The sequence below is a fragment of the Elephantulus edwardii genome, unplaced genomic scaffold, assembly GCF_000299155.1.
Source record: "Elephantulus edwardii isolate Elephantulus edwardi_28Jun2011 unplaced genomic scaffold, EleEdw1.0 scaffold00134, whole genome shotgun sequence".
NCBI classification, from domain to species: domain Eukaryota; kingdom Metazoa; phylum Chordata; class Mammalia; order Macroscelidea; family Macroscelididae; genus Elephantulus; species Elephantulus edwardii.
Window position 1 is genome coordinate 8,300,524 of NW_006399884.1, and position 17,208 is coordinate 8,317,731.

Consider the following 17,208-nt stretch of genomic DNA (forward strand, 5'->3'; position numbering starts at 1 on the left):
AATGGAAACCCAAAATCTCTGTAAATGTTTATGAAAATTAATAAAATATAATTATAGGGGGAAAAATATATCATTTAAAAAAAAAAAAGGTTGGTGGTTTGAATCCACAAGCTATTCCTTAAGAGAAAGGTGGACAACCCCTTCCCATGTGATTTACAGCCTCTGAAAACCTGCTGGAGGGTCAGTTCTAAGTTGGTTCTGACTCGACAGCAGTGAGTTTTTAATAGCCTATAAAGGGTGTAAGAGCATTATGAAAAAGTTCAAAATATTTTGAAAATGGCCATGACATAACGCAGAGGCAAGAAGCGAGCGCATGCTGTTGGAAAAATGGTGTCAGTAAACTTGTTGGACACATGGTTGCACTGACATTCCGCTTGTAAACCTACAAACTCTGTGAAGGGCAATAGAGCCAGATGTGCCTCTATATCAGAGGGTCCCTGGGGGCTTGACAGCCACAGTAGGAAGTGGCATTACCATCAGGCTTCTCAAGATTCCAGTCTCAAAGGAGGTCGGCCTTTGTGCTGTATTCTGGTTTATCTTAAATGGAAGCCTTGGTGACACAATGGGCTAGGCATTGGGCTGCTACCCGGAAGAATGGCAGTGCAAACCCACCAGCTGCTCGGCAGGAGAAAAGCGAGGCAGTCTGCTTCCATAATGGTTACAGCCTGGGATAACCTGTGGGAGAGTTCAGCTGAGTCAGAGCCCACCGGATGGTGGCTGGGTGCCCTGGGTAGGATACGCACAGTTTCTGGATAGCCATCAGAGGTGGACCCATATCTCTGCCTGATTATTCTTTGTATTTCTTCCCAGATATGTCAATGCCTTCAAATTCATGAGCCTGGAGAGAATCAAGACCTTTGAAGAACTTTCACCAAATGGCACCTCCATGCTTGATGTAAGTAACGAAGCTAGCCTGCAGAGCCCACTGCCAGACTCATTCAGACCAGACTCCAGGTGCTGGGCAGCTGTAGGTCACAAGGATTCAGTGGCATCTGAAATGTCAGCAGCAGCACCAGGAAGACTGACTGTACAGAGTTAAGTTGAAAGTAGAATTCCATGGTTGAAGGTGACCCAGAGTTCACCGTAGGGTCCAACTCAGTGCCTGCTGGTAATTTCAAGCCAAGAGGAATCAATGCCATTGAATCACGGTTTTGATAAAGAATGTGAGCTATTCCGTGGACCACCAGAGGAACAAACCAGTTCTCCTTAGGAGAAGTACAGCCAGAATGCCCTCTAGGATTGAAGAGACCAACACTTCATTTCAGGCATCATATTAGGAGGGACCAAGCCCTGGACACATGGCTGGTAAAGCAAAGGGTCATCCAAAAAGAATGAGATGGACTCCTCAGTGAGTGGACTGGCACAGTGGACGGAAGCTCAGCAGAGGCTGTGAGGAGCACCGGCAGGTTTTCATCCTGTTATCCAGGGGGCATCAGTAGGAGGTGGAGCTAACGCAAGAACACCTCACCACCATACTCCATCCCTTAGGAGAGGCTGCCAGCTGCTTCCAGCAAGGCGCCTGGGCATCACCGGTGCATCAGCACCTTTGCTTTCACAGGACCGAGTATCTGCGCACTGCAGCTGGCTGGGCGTCACTGTGCAGTGGAGATGTCTGAAGAGCCTGCAGATCTGGGAATCATCCCACTCGGGTCTTAGGCTCTGTCCCCTACAGGTTCTGGAGGCCGAGCAGCCCACTCTAGCCAGCTGCACTGGGAGAAACATCCAGAAGATGCCAACAAACAGGAGTTCCCCCTCTCCTGTCCTTGAGGCCCTGGGGCATGGAGTCAAGAGAGGGAAGTGAGCAGGGGAAGGGACAAGAGCGTTCCTCCGGTCTTAGTGGCTCTGGGCTCAAAACGTGATCCGCAGGCATCACCTCGGCCTTTAGTGCAGGCTTTGACTTGCCGTGGACTTGACCATAAAAAGGAGCCCTGGGGGCCCTGCACTTCCGTTAGCTAACGGGAAAGTGAGCCCCTCAACTCCACGGGGCTGCTCTGCAGGAGCAAGATGAGGCTTCTATAAAGGTGACAGCCCTGAAAACTGGGGGGCAGGTCTGCTCCTACAAGATCAGTGTGAGTGAGTCAGAACCGGCTCAACAACAACACAGAACAGTCTGATCCATTCAAGTCAAAGCAAATGGTGACAGGCAGTGTGGACACGTTCCTCCCGCTTTATTAACCCTTTCTGTCCTAATGTGGTGTTGAAATGTGACAGTTACTTCTTGTGCTTAGACTTGCTAAGTGATGACAAGTGGCACAGGCCAGAAAGAGACTGAGGGAGTCAGAGGAGAAAGTGTGAAATCCACACACTTCCCATGAGACTTTGCATGGACACCTGTGCCGGAGAAGAGTGCTGAAGGGACTGTCAGAAGGACCAAATGTGCCTTGGAAAAAGTACAGCCAGAGGGCTCCTTGGAAGCAAGGATGGTGAAACTCGGTCCAGCAGTTCAGACAGGTTGGTAGGAAGGGCCAGACCTTGGAAAAGGACATCATGCTTGGAAAGGTGGAAGGTCAGCAGAAGAGAGGAAAACTCTCAACAATAAAATGACAGTGACTGTAACAGTGGGCTCGAGTGTGTCAGAGATGATGAGGACGGCACAGGACAGGGCAGGGCTCAGGTCCACTGTTAGAGTTGCTGTGAATGATAGTCAACTCAGTGGCAGATAACAACAACACACTACAACAGTATTCTCTGCATATAACATGCCTGCATCGGTGCGCACACACCACACACCGCCACAGGAAGCTGGCACATGAGGAGGCTGCAGAGTCTGCAAAATCATCTAATGTGCATGTTTTTCAATGTGTAAAAATACAGTAACTGAGTCTGCATAAAACTTAATGAGGAGAAGCACGCTGAGAAGACATGACCAGGGAGGGCCTGAAGAATGAGGAATGTTCAAGGAGGGGGGGAAAAGAAATGAGATCGTTTTAAAATGTTAAGAGTTTGTGTACGTCATAGCCACTAAATACTCACATGTACCCACAGACCGTCTTCATCATCAGAAGCCAGGACTGATACCTTGATGCCGTAATTTACAAGAAAGTGTGTGTTAGGAAATGTGAGCCCCTGAGCTGCAATGTTCTTTCTTGTTTGAACCAAAGAAAATGTGTAATTTTCACCCTCAGAAAGGGGGCCTCTTGGCCTCTGGGGACAAGCTGACAAAGCTTGGGGTTGTGGAGGGGGGAGCAGTGGGTGCAGGACTCCAGGTGTGGGCCCCTCTGGGCAGCTCGGAGCCCTAAAGTGCTCAGCTGCTCACTCAGAACTTGGCGGTTCAAACTCACCGGCCATAATTCCAGCCTTGGAAACCTTCTGGGCAGTCCGCAGGGTCTCACGGGGAGCGGGTGGGCAGGCCTGCCGAGGGTAAAGTTTCCGACCTGTCCCCAGGATTACCGTATGGACAGCACCCTGCTGGTCTCCCCGCTGCTGAAGCGTTTCACCTGGACTGAGAGCAAGCCCAAGACCTCCCTGAAGATTGAGTAAGAACATGGGCATCTGTCCTCTGATCACTGACGGGGGAGGCAGGAGGGATGGGGTGAAGGAAGCTGTTGGAAAAGATGGTTTCCTGGGAGCTGAGGTGTGACACGGCGTGGCCTGTTGGGCTGCTGGCTGAGAGGTTCAAGGCCATCAAACCACAAGGGGGAGGGACTGTCTTTCTTCCTGAGGCACTGGTTGGTTAATCTAAACTGTGAAAGGCGTGGCCGGGGTTAACAGCACTGCTTGCTGTGGGCTGGGCACTTATTCTCTGCCCTGTAGGGTCGCATGGTTCAGGATGTACTTAAGGGCAGTGGTCTGCTTGCCTGCAGGAAGCTAGAACCCCTGGTGGCGCAGTGGCTTGGTTTCAGGATGCAGCCTGACAAGAAAGAAGGTCTGAGGTGGAGACCAAGATGGAGCTGAGTGGCTCTCTGTCCTGGGGGCTGAGCCAATCAGAGTGGACTCAGATATCTGTTTCCAAAACCCAGTGTCACACGTGCTGCTTTTCCTTTCTCCGTGTGTTTCTGTCCCCAGCTTGCGAGTGACCAGTAAGAGCAAGGAGTCAGGGCTCCCAGAGCTCGCCAGGCCTGGCTTCTGTCACGCCGGCTGCGGCCACATCAGTCGCCGGTTCACCTATGACAACGCGGAGCTGGAGAAGATCCCGTGCTGCTCCCCGCCTCCTGACTACAACTCGGTGGTCCTGTACTCCCCGCCGCTGGTCTGAGGGCTGGCCCAGGCTCTTTCTAGAGGCACGTGTGTATCTATGCCCCAGAAAGCCCGCTTCTGACAGTATTACGCATGTATCCACGTATGCCGTTGTATCTCCACAGGAAAAGCCAGCTGCTTTAGTGGGAATTTTTGTTAATTGTGCTTTTCTCTTTTTTTTTTTTTTTTTTTTTGTTATTTTCTTTCCTACCTTTGACTAACAAGAATGTAACCTCAGATAAATAGAAAAATAGTGACAAGTGAAGCATTACTGGTAAATCCACAGATTGCGCAAAGAGTGACAGTAGCCTGTCTGTCTTAGCCCAGACTGACCACCAGCTCGCTCCTCCTGTCCCCAGACCTCAGGGCTCCCAGATACACTGGATGCCCTGGCAGAGCCCTCGCTGTAGAACCAGGGAAATGCCTCTTAGATTCAGGGTGGCCACCTGGTGTAAGCAATGACCTCTAACAGGCACAGGGCAGGGAAGGAGGGCAGGGAGCAGGGGACAGGATGGGGTTATGAGTGGGGTGGGGGTGGGAGGTGTTTACCAGAAGGAATGTGCTCCCTGCCAAGAGGGAAAGGCCCTCAACAGTGCTACCATTTCAATGGGCTCCCACCCCTGACCCATCACCAAAAAAACAGATTGGGACAGGATGATGGACACTTTGTAGATTCTAGGAGGGGGAAAGGGACAGAGGCATTTGGACAGGGGACTGACTCCAGAAACTTCACCTGTGGGGCAGGTTCGGTGCTCCTTCCCTCATGTGGCCAGAGTCCTCAAACGAACGTCTGGGCTCCTGGCCCCCCAGGCCTACTGGTGCAAACACGTGGTTGGCAGGCAGTCCACTGGGGGGTCACAGTCCAGGCTCAGCTGCTGCCAGCCCAGAGCCACACTATTTTAGATACATCAGGTTCTAGTTAGAGTACTCATATGTGGTCAAGACACTTTGCTCAATTTTTTTTATCATCCTGTTTTGTAAAAGGACTGCAGAGAGAATCATTTTTCTCTGTACCAAAACGTGGGGTGAGGGATAAAGAGCAGCCCAGCTCACGCCACTAGGTCACTTCCAGCTCCTCAAGGTTGTGAATCTCTAGGGGAGGAGAATGCCTGTCTTTCTCCCTCAGCTGCTGGTAGGTCTGAACTGACAGCCTTTCATTTAGCATCTCAGCATGTAAGTAGGATGGAGAGAATGAAAAGAACAAAAGTTCAGAGGAAGACCCTATTTCTACATCAACCAACAATTCTCCCAAATAATTGCAATCCAGAGCATTGGGGGTCAACCTTGTTTCCCTTTAAGGGGCTCCACCAGCCTGTGCCAGTCCCTGAAGGGTGTGGGAGAGCACTGGCCAGTGTTTACTCTGCACTTTATGCCCCCTGAGGAATAAAAAAGTGATGTGTAACTTAGTGTGCAAAATACTTCTAGACTCAGGACTCGGCCTGTTCCTCAGTCATCAAGAGGAGGGAAAGCGTGTTTGCATTTGCTCGCAAGTCTGCAGAAAAGTGTCTGCCCTCCAGGCTCGAAAGACCCCTGGGCCCGGGCCTCCAACCAGCTCTGGCCTCTAACGTGCTCTGGCATTTAAGGAGAACAGGAAGTAGGTATCAAGTAACCAGACTTAACCAGGAGTATAGCCCTCCTGTTCATCCTCTATTCTTCAAATCAAATGAACAAAATTCAAGCCCAGTGCCACCGAATCAACCCTCACTCATGGTGCCCCTCCATCAGGTTCTGAGGCTGGAAATCTTATAGAAGCAGAAAGCCTCACCTGTCTCCTGCAGAGAGGCTGGTGGATTTGAACCACTAAGCTTTTAGTTAGCAGCTCAAGGACCCAACAATGAGTGCTCTCTAAGAAACCGTTCCTCTGTGTATGCTAGATACCTTGATTTCAATACTTTAATCCTTCGTCATTTAAAGACCGTTAGTCTTTTAATGTTACCCACAGGCTGAAAGCAAGATATTAGAATTTGCCAGCCCACACTGCCAACATGGTTCCATCCATAACACAAGGTTCCATTTGGAGTCTTAACACAGAAGGAAAAGTTGGGGCTTGAGACCAGGAGTGTGTCTGCTGGTGAAATGCTCACCATGGACTAGCTCATTCAAACAGCATGGAAACTAGAAAATGAATTAACTGATAATCAGGTTTTACCAGAACCATGTGTCAGCTCTAAGGGGGATAATGGTTGGTAACAGAGGAAGTGTTTCCTTCAAAGATTCTTGAGATGGTGATGTAATGTGGGAGGATGGGACCAAACCCTGTACAGATCTTCATCTGTTCATCCAAGAAGTGATTCTCAGATCCTACTGTATGGACAAACGTGTCCACATCTTTTTAAAAAGCATGTTGCTTAATTCTTCTAGCTATGCCTTGTTTCCCAGACCAGAAGAATGTTGAACTTGAACAGATCCTTGCCAGCTCCATTTAAACGGATGAAGACTAGAGTGCGTCTCTGAATAGTTGCAACTATATGTATATAGATAGAAGTGTGTGTGTGTCCTGTGCGTAACTATTTAAGGAAACTGGAATTTTAAAGTTACTTTTATGAAAGCCAAGAATATATGCTGCAGATAATAAGACATGGATTGGTCCTATATTTCTAGTCATTATGAATGTATTTTGTATATCAACTTCATATTATAATAAAATTAACTTCCAAAAAATATCTATGTGCTTTGGCATGATTTGTTAATGGGAAAATATTCAGAATATTCTGTTGTGTGCGATTCTGTTGAGGGGCTTCCCTTCCTCTTTTTTTTCCCCCTTCCTCTTTTTAACTGACCTTTAAGGTGGCCTAATGCTAAGAAGCTGGGCTGCAATCCCAAAGGCACGTGTTTCAAATCCACCAGCTGCTCCGGGAAAGAAAAATGGCCAATCTCCTCTCATGAGATTAATAACCAACTGCCTTTGAAAACTCATCAGAAGGTCAGCTATGCGTCGGTTCTGGCTCTATGGTGTACAACAACTACTACTACTACTACTACTCAGCATGGTATCTTCAGAGACTAGATCTCTGCTGTACTAGGAAAACACCATGAGTGAACAGATGTCCAACAGGCTGTACTGGGGAAATGACACTGGTAACATCAGAACACTTGGTATGTGTCAGCAGCCCTTCGTTGCGCTTCAGAATAAGCTCATTTCCCTCATCCAGCATGTCCAGTGGTTCTAATCCATCAGCAGTTCCTCGGGACAAAGATGGACAGTCTCCTCCCACTGAGAATGACAGCCTCAGAAACTTGATGACTGCTGTGAGCTGGAAATGACTCCATAGCAGGGAGGGAGTTCACATCAACAGGGAAACAGAAGGAACCAGAGAGAACAGCCCTCCGTTTTCTAGCATCTCAGCACGTGCAGGCCTACGTCGAGCCTCCCCTCCTAAAAAAGGCCAACCCAGCTCCTGGCCTGCCGTGTGCAAGCCTACCCACCCCCTATTAAGTCACTGTCATGGGGTTTTTTTTTCCGCTTCCACCTGATCATACACACAAGTTCTCATGTCTAGTTGCTTTACAAGTGCAAAGTCACATAATTCTAATCCATCAGCAGCTCTGCAGGAGACAGGTCATCTCCTCCCACGCAATTTACTGCCTCTAAAAACCTTCTACAGGGTCAGCTAGGGGTCTGTTCCAATTGACAGTAAACAACATAAAAACAAGGGAGGAACCCCAACTTTTCTAATTCTTCTCTGGCTACCACTGCATTTATTTATATTCCTCTTTAGAGAAAATTTCCTGAATAAGTTGCCTGTTCGTCTTGTGTCTACTTCTGACCTCTGGCACCCACGCAGATTCATCCCCAACCCGTGCTCCCCACTTAACTAGTCATGCTCTCTGGGAAGCTGACAGGTGCATTGGTGGCCCCTCATCTCCTTCAGGTCGTTGCTCCAACACCAGTGTTCTAGTTCTAGCACATTAATAATAACCTACACTACCCACTTGTAGAGAGGAAGCTGAAACACAAGTGAGCTGACTACATTTGAAAGTTAGGTAAATAATTCATAACTGGGGCATATTCCTACAATGATGACAGCATGATGGCCCATTCTCGGAAGGCCATTTCCATCCTATGGCCACCTCTCCATCATTTCAGACCCTCGCCGCTCACACAGCACAACGAGGAGATGCAAAGACACTGTCCTTGGATTCATTCACTGGAATGATCCACACAAGTGAACTAAAAATTTTACCTTTGGTTTTATTATTATAAAGAAGATGTAAACCAGAATCATCAGCAAACCAGGAAAGATATTGTGTGGGCGAGGCAGGAGCAGTTTCCCCAACACAGAATTCTTGGGTCTCTGAGAAGGGGTGTCCATCCTCCTTGACTTACCAGGCAGCCCTCTGCGCCCTGCATTCCACTGGTCAGTCCTGCACAAAAGGCTAAATCATCCCTCCTGAGACTAGCTATTATTGACCTCCCAGATTCTGATCTAGCCACAGAAAGCTGTTACAAGGAGGTTGTCAGATTTAACAAAAATAGAGAACTTTGGTCAAGCTAAAGGACATTGTGTGTTCTGTTCTGCTAACGAAAAGCTGTCAATTTTAAGACATAAAGATATACCCCAGAAGAGAAAGATGGTGTCTTTGTTCTCCTTTACAGCCTTACGCATCTGGTGGAGGGTAGTCAGCCGGAACTGATTCATAGTTGGCCCCGCGGGTCTCAGGCAGTTCACCACACCGGTGGAGACTGCCCACCTTTCCCCCGTGGAGCAGCTTGGTGGATTCAAGCCATGTGTCTTTGGGTTGGCAGCACAATTCCTTAACACTAAGCCACCAGAGCTCCCTTGGCAATATGTTTGCTGTTGTTATATGGTATCAAGTCACCTCTAACTCATAGTGACTCTTTGTACAACAGCCCTAAACCCTGCTCTATCCTGTGCCAATCTGATTGTCTCTAACACACCTACCCTCATTACCCGTCACTGAATCAATCCACCTCATAGAGGGTCTTCCTCTCCTGCACTCTCCCTCCAACCTCCCAAGCATGATGCCCCTTTCCAAGGACTGGTCCCTCCTTGCAACATAGGCAGACAGTTAAAATTTCAGATAATGAGTTTTGTTGGTTTTGAAAAATTGGCTTGCATTCAATCATTCATAGACAATAAATTTTATTTGTAAAGTTAGTCTGTGTGGTAAAAGATCTAGTTTTAAGGTGGCCTTTCTTTTTGGCTCTGAAGAACTCTTGGAGTAACTGGGGATGAAAAGAAGGTAATTCTCCATCTACCAGACCACATCAGATGGCACACTCTTCTACTGTGGTTGTTACAGGATACTGTCGAGTACCACTCACAGTGACTTTATGAACAACAGACCTGGATCTCATCCTGTCCTCACCATCCTGAATACACTTCAGCTGCACCGTGCCAGCAACTCATCTCACTGAAGTGGTCATTATGGGTCATCAAGTCAACTATGACTCATAGCAACCCTATAAACAGCCAAGCACTGGCCTGTGCTGAATTCACTTCACCATCTGACAAACACCCCTAACCCCACTGCCACAGTCACTGCATCAATCTATGTCATCTGGGGTCTTCCTCTCCTGCGCTGTGCCTCCACCCTTCCAAGCATGATGTTCTTCCCCAAGGACCAGTCCCTCCTTGTAACATGCCCAAAGTACGTGAGATGGAGCTTCAGAATCATTGCCTCCCAGGGTGGTTAAGTGCCAACAGATCCTTTCTAACCTGCAATGACCCCACGCCCAACAAAAGGAAAGCCTGCTTGGGGCAGCCTCACCATCTCTGCTGTCCCCGATGCTGTGTCAATCCATCCTTCAAGAGTCTTCCTTTTTCTGTGACTCTCTGCTTTACCAGTATTTTTAATGTTTCCTCCTAAGAATTTACAATGAAGAGATCCTCCAAATGCATCATCCATTCTAGGTTGCCTTACGAGCCTACCTCAACCAGTCAGTTGCGCATTTTACCCTAATCCATGAGAGGATTTTCCCCATGACTCCCCTCAGCACCAAAGTCCCTCTGCACTCCTTTGCCGAACCCCTAAGCATTCTCACCTGTTCCTTTAGCTGAGACTACAGTTGACCTATGAAGTATGCAGTGGCTGGGGGTACCGTCTGCAGGTAAAAACTGGCACCATCACACCCAACTGTGTACATGGAGCACACAGTTGCACACAGTGTACATGGAGCACACAGTGGCACACAGTGTTTTCAGCAGATACATCAGAGATCACAACAGCCAACAAGCAAATCACGCGTGACTGGCCGCTCTGTCTGAGGGCCCACCGTGCACCAGCATTCTGCTTTATTTTAGGCACCTTGCTCTCCTCACCTTCTTTCTCTTCTGTATTATTTTCAACATTTTATGAGAAATTTCACGGGGAGTGAGGTGTCCTACAGCACACCCACTCACTACCTAGAATCAGTGAATGTTAACACCTTGTCATCTTTCCCTTGTATCTGAATTACATTCCAGGAGGATTCAGGGGGAGGTGTGCCCTTCACCTACATTAAAATAAGAAAGTACTGAATCAGAGATCATGTTTGACCCTCTAAGATGAGCTAGTCTTCTCTCCTGAAGCATAAGCCATGGGCTACAAAGAAATATGCTGGGTCATGTTTGTTAGGTGCCACTGGATCAGCTGTGACAACATGGACGAGACAATGACATACTGCCCTGTCCGATGCCATCATCCAGCCTCTGTTGTGTTCAACCCAGGGATGCAGCCATTGTGTCAATTTATATTCCTGAGGTGATTTCTGTTCCGCTGACCCACTAAACCAGGCACGAGGCTCTTCTCCAGAGACTTCCCTTCCTTGGATCCAACTATGTCATTGTCAGGTTCTGTCCAGTATGAGTCCAACCCATAGTGACCGCTTGTATAACAGATGCAAACCTTGCTCGAGCTTGTGCTAGTCTCACAGTCTCTGCTGTGTTTAAGTGTACAACTGCATCACTTGCCAGTGTATCTCGTCGTGGGTCTTCCTCTCCTTCTCTGACCTTCCATCTTTCCAAGCTTGATGTCCACTTGCAAGAGTTGACCCCTCCCAGTAACATAGCCCAAAGCATGTGAGACGAAGTTTCACCATCCTTGCCTCGAAGAATTTTACAGGTACACTTATGGCTTAGAATTTGAAAAAAAAAAAAAAAAAGAACTTGCAAATACAAGGACCAAGTATGAATTCATAAAACTGCTTCTAATTAACCCAAAGATTGAAAATTCCATCCAAAAATATGAAGGATACACATAAATTTCTAAATTCTAGTAAAAAAAAGATAAACATCATCTTGTTATATAAACTGGTACCAAAAAAAGACAAGTTCATTTCTGTAATTCTTTATTAAAAATAATGCTGTACATGTAAAGACTGAAAAGAAGATTAAAGATGAGGAACACATATTGGGACCATGACATCAAAACGTAACATACCGGTGCTTTTTAGGGAAGCTGTTGACAGTCAACTCACAGAACAAAGGTCGAAAGCAAAATACAAAGGTACCCTCAAAAAATACTTAACAATGAAGTAAATACATTAACCAGAATTTGAAATTGGTACAAAAATTGAAATGACCAACATTCCATGATTTCAAGGGTTCTCCTTTCTGCTCTTTTCTCTGCAATAACAGGAAGGCCTGGGAGGTCTCCACCCTTCATTTGACTGTTCTCAGATAGTAACATCTTCCTAAAAATTAGCACTCAACTTTTTGACAACCTCTTCAACGGGGAAAGAGGGAAAAGAGGGCTTCCCCAAAAAACACCTAAACAGAACCAAGAGTTCTCTTTGAAAACCATTCCCAATAAAAATGACATGAAAAATAAATATAAAACAAAGCTTTAAAAAAAATGCATTACCTGACCTGACGCCAACTGTTGTTTTCTATTTTTTAAATTTTTTTTTTTTTTAAATTCCCGGCTGACAATATTTACTCATGAAAACATACCAGCTGTCCACTTTTCAGAGTCAACCAAGTCCTGAGGTTACTAGGGGCTGAAGCAAACCAGCACTCACGATGCGAACGTTCCCGGGTTTGTGATCTGAACCTGCCTTGCTGAGGAAAGTGTGCTGGTCGAGACAGAAGGGGAAATACAAGCCCCTGCCCTTCCTTCCATTCACAGAACATTGGTCCACAAAGTAAATGCTCGAAAAGTCCCCAAACCCGAAAACTAAAATAGATGATCCCCTTTCATTTTCAAAGAAAACAATATTGGAAAAAATCTCCAGCCCGCTTATAAATTAAGCATTTCATATTTCTTCTAGAATACAAGTAGTTCTTTTTTTTTTTTGTACAAAAGAATTACAATATGATTTGTCAAAAAACATATAAAAAAGACAGCTGCTCTTCCTCAAATACATGAGCTAATAATGATAAAAGACTTTTGCGTGTTAATGTCTCCAAGTCCTTGTTCCTTTTACATAAAAAGAACATTATGGTGGCAAATGTTACTCAACCTTGGAATATTAAACATTATGTTCTTCTTAATCCATCCATAGCAAATGCAATAATTAATTTTCTTTTTTTTAACTCAACAACTGATGCTACCCAGCATGGACTCATCCACACCGCATAAAACATGACAAGCGTGTCTCTAGTCTTCAAAGCTTTCAGGCGAAGAGAGGTGCTTATTTCTTTCTTGATGCAAACCTCAAGGCAGAGAAAATCATTTTAAAGCTTCTAAAAAAGTGGAGAAATATTAAAAACTTCTCTGAAAACTACAAATATGTCTAATTATTAAAATTGAAGACAGTAACATCAGTTGCAAGTGCTTGGGAGTCTGTCCTGACCTTTTTGTTAATTTTGTTTCCAAATTTCCACATTTTCTTCATAGTTGCAAGGTGAGCACCCAGTGTGCTGGAAACATTCAGTGCTGGGGAAGGAGGTGGAGGCTTCACGTTGGGCCGCTGTGGGGTTCTCTTTCTTCTTCCATTACTTTTTTTGTGGTTTTTGTTATTTTTTTTTTTAAGAAAGAAAATTCCTATGTATTTGGCAGTCATCGGTATCAAAGTATAGGTATTTCATTAACTATAAATTCCAAGTTTGGCGACAATTGTATGTCCAAATGTTACGAAAGTTAAGAGGAGGAAATTCCAAACTTCTGCGATTGACTGATTTCGGAAGATCCCACATCGTAGGTTATTATCAAAAGTTCTCTTCCTTTGGGCGAAGCAGGGACTGCAAAGGCACAGCAGACCGGGGACCCTCCGGCCTCGGGTGTCAGGCTGTAGGACGCTCTGCTGCCGGGCCACTGCTGGGTCGCTCATCTTCTCCACAGTGTCTTTGCGTCTGAATCCAGTGTAAAGTACCATAATAAAGCTGTGGTTCAGAGAACAGGACTTTATACAAAAAAGCAAACTGTAAATAACCTAAAGTAATACATTCCTGAACTTCAGGCCTTTAACACAATTTCTTAAGTCTTTTTCTATTTAAAAAAAATAATAATTGCATACTTGTAATAAATGCATCTGACTAGCAGGGAAACATACTCTTCTCTTTCTCTCAAGGCTCAGTTGAATGGGGAGGAAAGCACTATCAATGCTCCTTCAGCTCCCACTTATCTGGTCCTGACTCAATCACACCAGCTGACCAGGGAATTCATATCCAGCAGGTCACCGATGGGTCTTCTCCATGTGTTCTTCAGACAAAGAAACTGAAAGAGCTGCATGAGAACCAACAGTGGTGGCATCCGTGCTTGCTCCTCACGAGGACATGGCACCAACGGCATCTTGGTGAGGTTCTGGCCTGGCCCATCTCGATGTTTAGAGCACCTGTCCTGAAAGGAGCAAATTCTACAGCCCTCAGCAACACAGACACTACCCGGCACTGCTTCTCAAAAATATCCTTAGACGCTGTTTCCCTAATCAGTCTATATGGCGGTGGAAGTTCAAAGATCAGAAAGATCAGAGGGGGGAAAAAAAGTCTGTAAAAAATTAAAATTAGTGCATAAGCAAATGGAGGAAGAAAAGGAAGGAAAAAAAGGAGGCAGGAGCATCATTCACCTGACGGTGTTTCTTGATCTAGAAGGTTCTTCACAGGTAGCCTCGCTGCAGTGCCTGCGGGCAGCAGTGCACCGGAGCGAAGCGTGAGCATCTTACTCATCTGGTGGCATCCCAGACTTGGAATGAGATGGTGGAGACAGTCCAGCTGTAGTGCAATTTGCTATCAGGCCATCCTCAGCAGTGTCCTGAAGGCTCTTCTGTCTGTCCATATGTTTCCCAGCAAATACTACAACTGACCATTTGAAGCTGCAATGAGTTCTTGAAACGTGTTTTCGAAGCAGCGCTTTAAGTCACTGTAGGTCACCACGAGCACACTCTTCTCATCGCGGGAAATGAGGCTGATCTTCTCGGGCACTCCAGCATCCAGCTGAAACACACACCACAAGAGGTCAGGCACACATAGGCAAGCTGCAGTCAAGTCACTCTCTTTATGACACTAGCAACAACTAGAGGTGAATAGACAGGGTCAATTTTTTACTGCCCTCTTGCTACCACAACTCTTTCCAGATACGCCTAAATATTTTGACCATCACTAGTCAGTGATTTGGGAGGAAGGATGTGGCCATGTCCTTCCATGAAGAGGACATCTGTGAAACACCTCAGGGCAGTCTGGAATCAACTGGACAGTAGTGGGCATTTGGTTATGGCTTCTAGTTAATCATTATGCTGAGGAACCCTGGTGGCACACTGGCGGAAATGCTCGGCTGCCAATCGAAAAGTTCAGTGATTCTAACCCACAAGGCACTCTAGGAGAAAATATCAGACAGTCGGCTTCCATAAAAATTTACAGCCTTGGCACACCTTGAGGCAGGTCCACTATGTTCTAGAAGTTACTATGAATGAGAATCAGCTCAACGACAACAAGCTTAATCGTTTTTCAATCAGTACACACACCTTTTACTACTCAAAATATCTTAAAATTGTCTAACAAAATAAATCAAACTATGAACAATTTCACAGCTTAATGAAGATAGGCAAATGAATACAAAGTAAAAGGAGAGAGACCAGTTATGACACACTAACTGCTGGATGGTGCTGACTTACCAGCAGCTCCTCACAAAACAGGGCATGGCAAACGTGCATGTCTTACTGCCTCTCAATGCCATCCAATTAGAACCACTGCACAGCATTATGCTTTGTAAAGACTTACTAAAACATCACTGACAGTCTTATTAAAACATTCACTGTGAAGTTTGACTATTATTATGAAATTTATTCACACACTCTCTTATTTCCAATTGTGAAATGTCCATATGATCTTTATAATTAAAGTTTGAGATATGGCAGAGATGCTTTGGGTTTTTTTTTTAAAGTTGGTTTGAATACACCAATTCATATACATTGTGTTTCATTCATGTACATTGTGTTTTATACAATCTTTCATTTATGCTGTTTCACATCATCATTCATATACATTGTGTTTTATAGAAATAATTACCACTGATTTATGTTGTCTTTTCAAGTACTCAATGAACCTTTCCTATACCTTCACCTCCCCTCAACCCACCCACAAATCTGTTAATCCTAGTGTTTTTCACTCTTCCCTTTTTCCTGTCCCCTTCCCCCTTTTCTTTTTGGATATGTATCTTACTCATCTTACCCAATTATCCTTCTATTTTTACATAAACAGTCTTATGCAGTATGTTTGCCCTTATGAGACTGAATTATTAGTTCACTAAGCATAATGTACAGTTGAGTGCTGCATAGTACTCCATTGTATGAATGTACCACAATTTCTCAATCCATTTGTTTGTTGATGGACAACTGGGCTGTTTTCATTTTCTTGTTATTGTAAATAACGCTGATATAAACATAGGTACATCTGACAGTGATATTATAATGAAGTCTTTACAAAGCACAAATGCTAATTTTTAATCTTGTTAATCTTAGCTAATCTGTTTTGTTAAGAGTTTCTGCTTTAATTTTGTGTGGTTAGCTTTGAATGTACAATTTTACTTGTAACGGTTAATTTGTTAAAATATGTTTAAAACTTACTCTGAAGGTGCAATTTTTAGTCATTTTACCAGTTAGTTTGGTAAAAATGATGACAAATTAAGTTTATGTCAAATTATACTTTTATCAAGTCAATATGGCCACTTTTCCCATTTTTAACACAGTATGATGTTTCTAATCCTAGAAAATTGACACATTTTCAGATTTGGGATAGATTTTATTTGCTACCAGTTTTTGTACAATTTAAAGTAGAATTTTCTGCAAATTTCCAACTACTATCATAAACTCTTCTGCACTTATGCTGTCTTGCCTCAGCTTATTGTATTGCTCAGTGTCTATGTTACTTTCACGCTATGTTCTAAAATAGTAGAATTACTCTCCACTCACTGTTCTAAGGAAAATACTTTTTCCCCTTTCAGGAAAATGTGCATAGAAACCTGGAACATTAATGCCCAAGAGTGACGTAGACTACACTGCACAAAAGGAGCAGCAAGACACATTTCTTTTGCATCATCAGTCTAAATCTTGTGCTGTGTATGTTAAGTATTTTCTTCCCTGGCATTTACCAGTTAGGGATAATTTAGACAAGGGCTCAGCAAATGCTTTCCATAAAAGGACAGAGAGTAAAGGGTCTAACCTTGGGGGCTGCATACAGTCTCTGTCTGATATTCTTCTTCGCTTTAGTGTACTTTTCACAGCCCTTTAAAAACTCTTAGTAGGTTTTACAGAAACAGGCCATGGCTAGATGTGACCTTCAGGCTACAGTATGCCAACCCTTGGATGACCCTGGAGCTTGGTTCCAACTTCTGTAACTCCAAATAACCTATCAGGATAGTGTATTCCTTCTACCTCTGCAAGATGTCTCCATATCCAGTCCTTTCAAAAGTAAAAATTTTTCCTCTAAATCCATCTACTATCTAGCTCCTATTTATCATAATACAGTCTATAGATTTTACCTGTGGTTAACATGATGCACAATGACCTGGAACAAAAAGGATCCAATTTTTTAAAAGGATTAATTGCAAAGAAAGAAGAGGAAGAAAAGACCAAAATGGATGTCAGAAGAGACTCTGAAAATTGTACTGGAGCGCAGAGAAGCCAAAGCACAGGGAAGAATTCAAGATACTAAA

At 44.7% G+C, this 17,208-nt stretch overlaps 2 protein-coding genes across 2 annotated transcripts in view; one reads left to right on the top strand and one right to left on the bottom strand.

Annotated features, from left to right (window-relative positions):
- The window catches only part of FLT1 (fms-related tyrosine kinase 1), a 223,193-nt gene extending 218,998 nt beyond the window's left edge, over positions 1 to 4,195 (top strand). Inside the window, exons 32-34 of the mRNA XM_006894087.1 lie at positions 811 to 895; positions 3,385 to 3,476; positions 4,006 to 4,195. Coding sequence (XP_006894149.1) covers positions 811 to 895; positions 3,385 to 3,476; positions 4,006 to 4,195 — 367 coding nt within the window. The remainder of the gene's footprint in view (positions 1 to 810; positions 896 to 3,384; positions 3,477 to 4,005) is intronic.
- Positions 4,196 to 14,351: 10,156 nt separating this feature from the next.
- PAN3 (PAN3 poly(A) specific ribonuclease subunit homolog (S. cerevisiae)) overlaps positions 14,352 to 17,208 on the bottom strand; it is a 155,601-nt gene continuing 152,744 nt past the window's right edge. The window contains exon 19 of the mRNA XM_006894072.1: positions 14,352 to 14,492. Coding sequence (XP_006894134.1) covers positions 14,352 to 14,492 — 141 coding nt within the window. The remainder of the gene's footprint in view (positions 14,493 to 17,208) is intronic.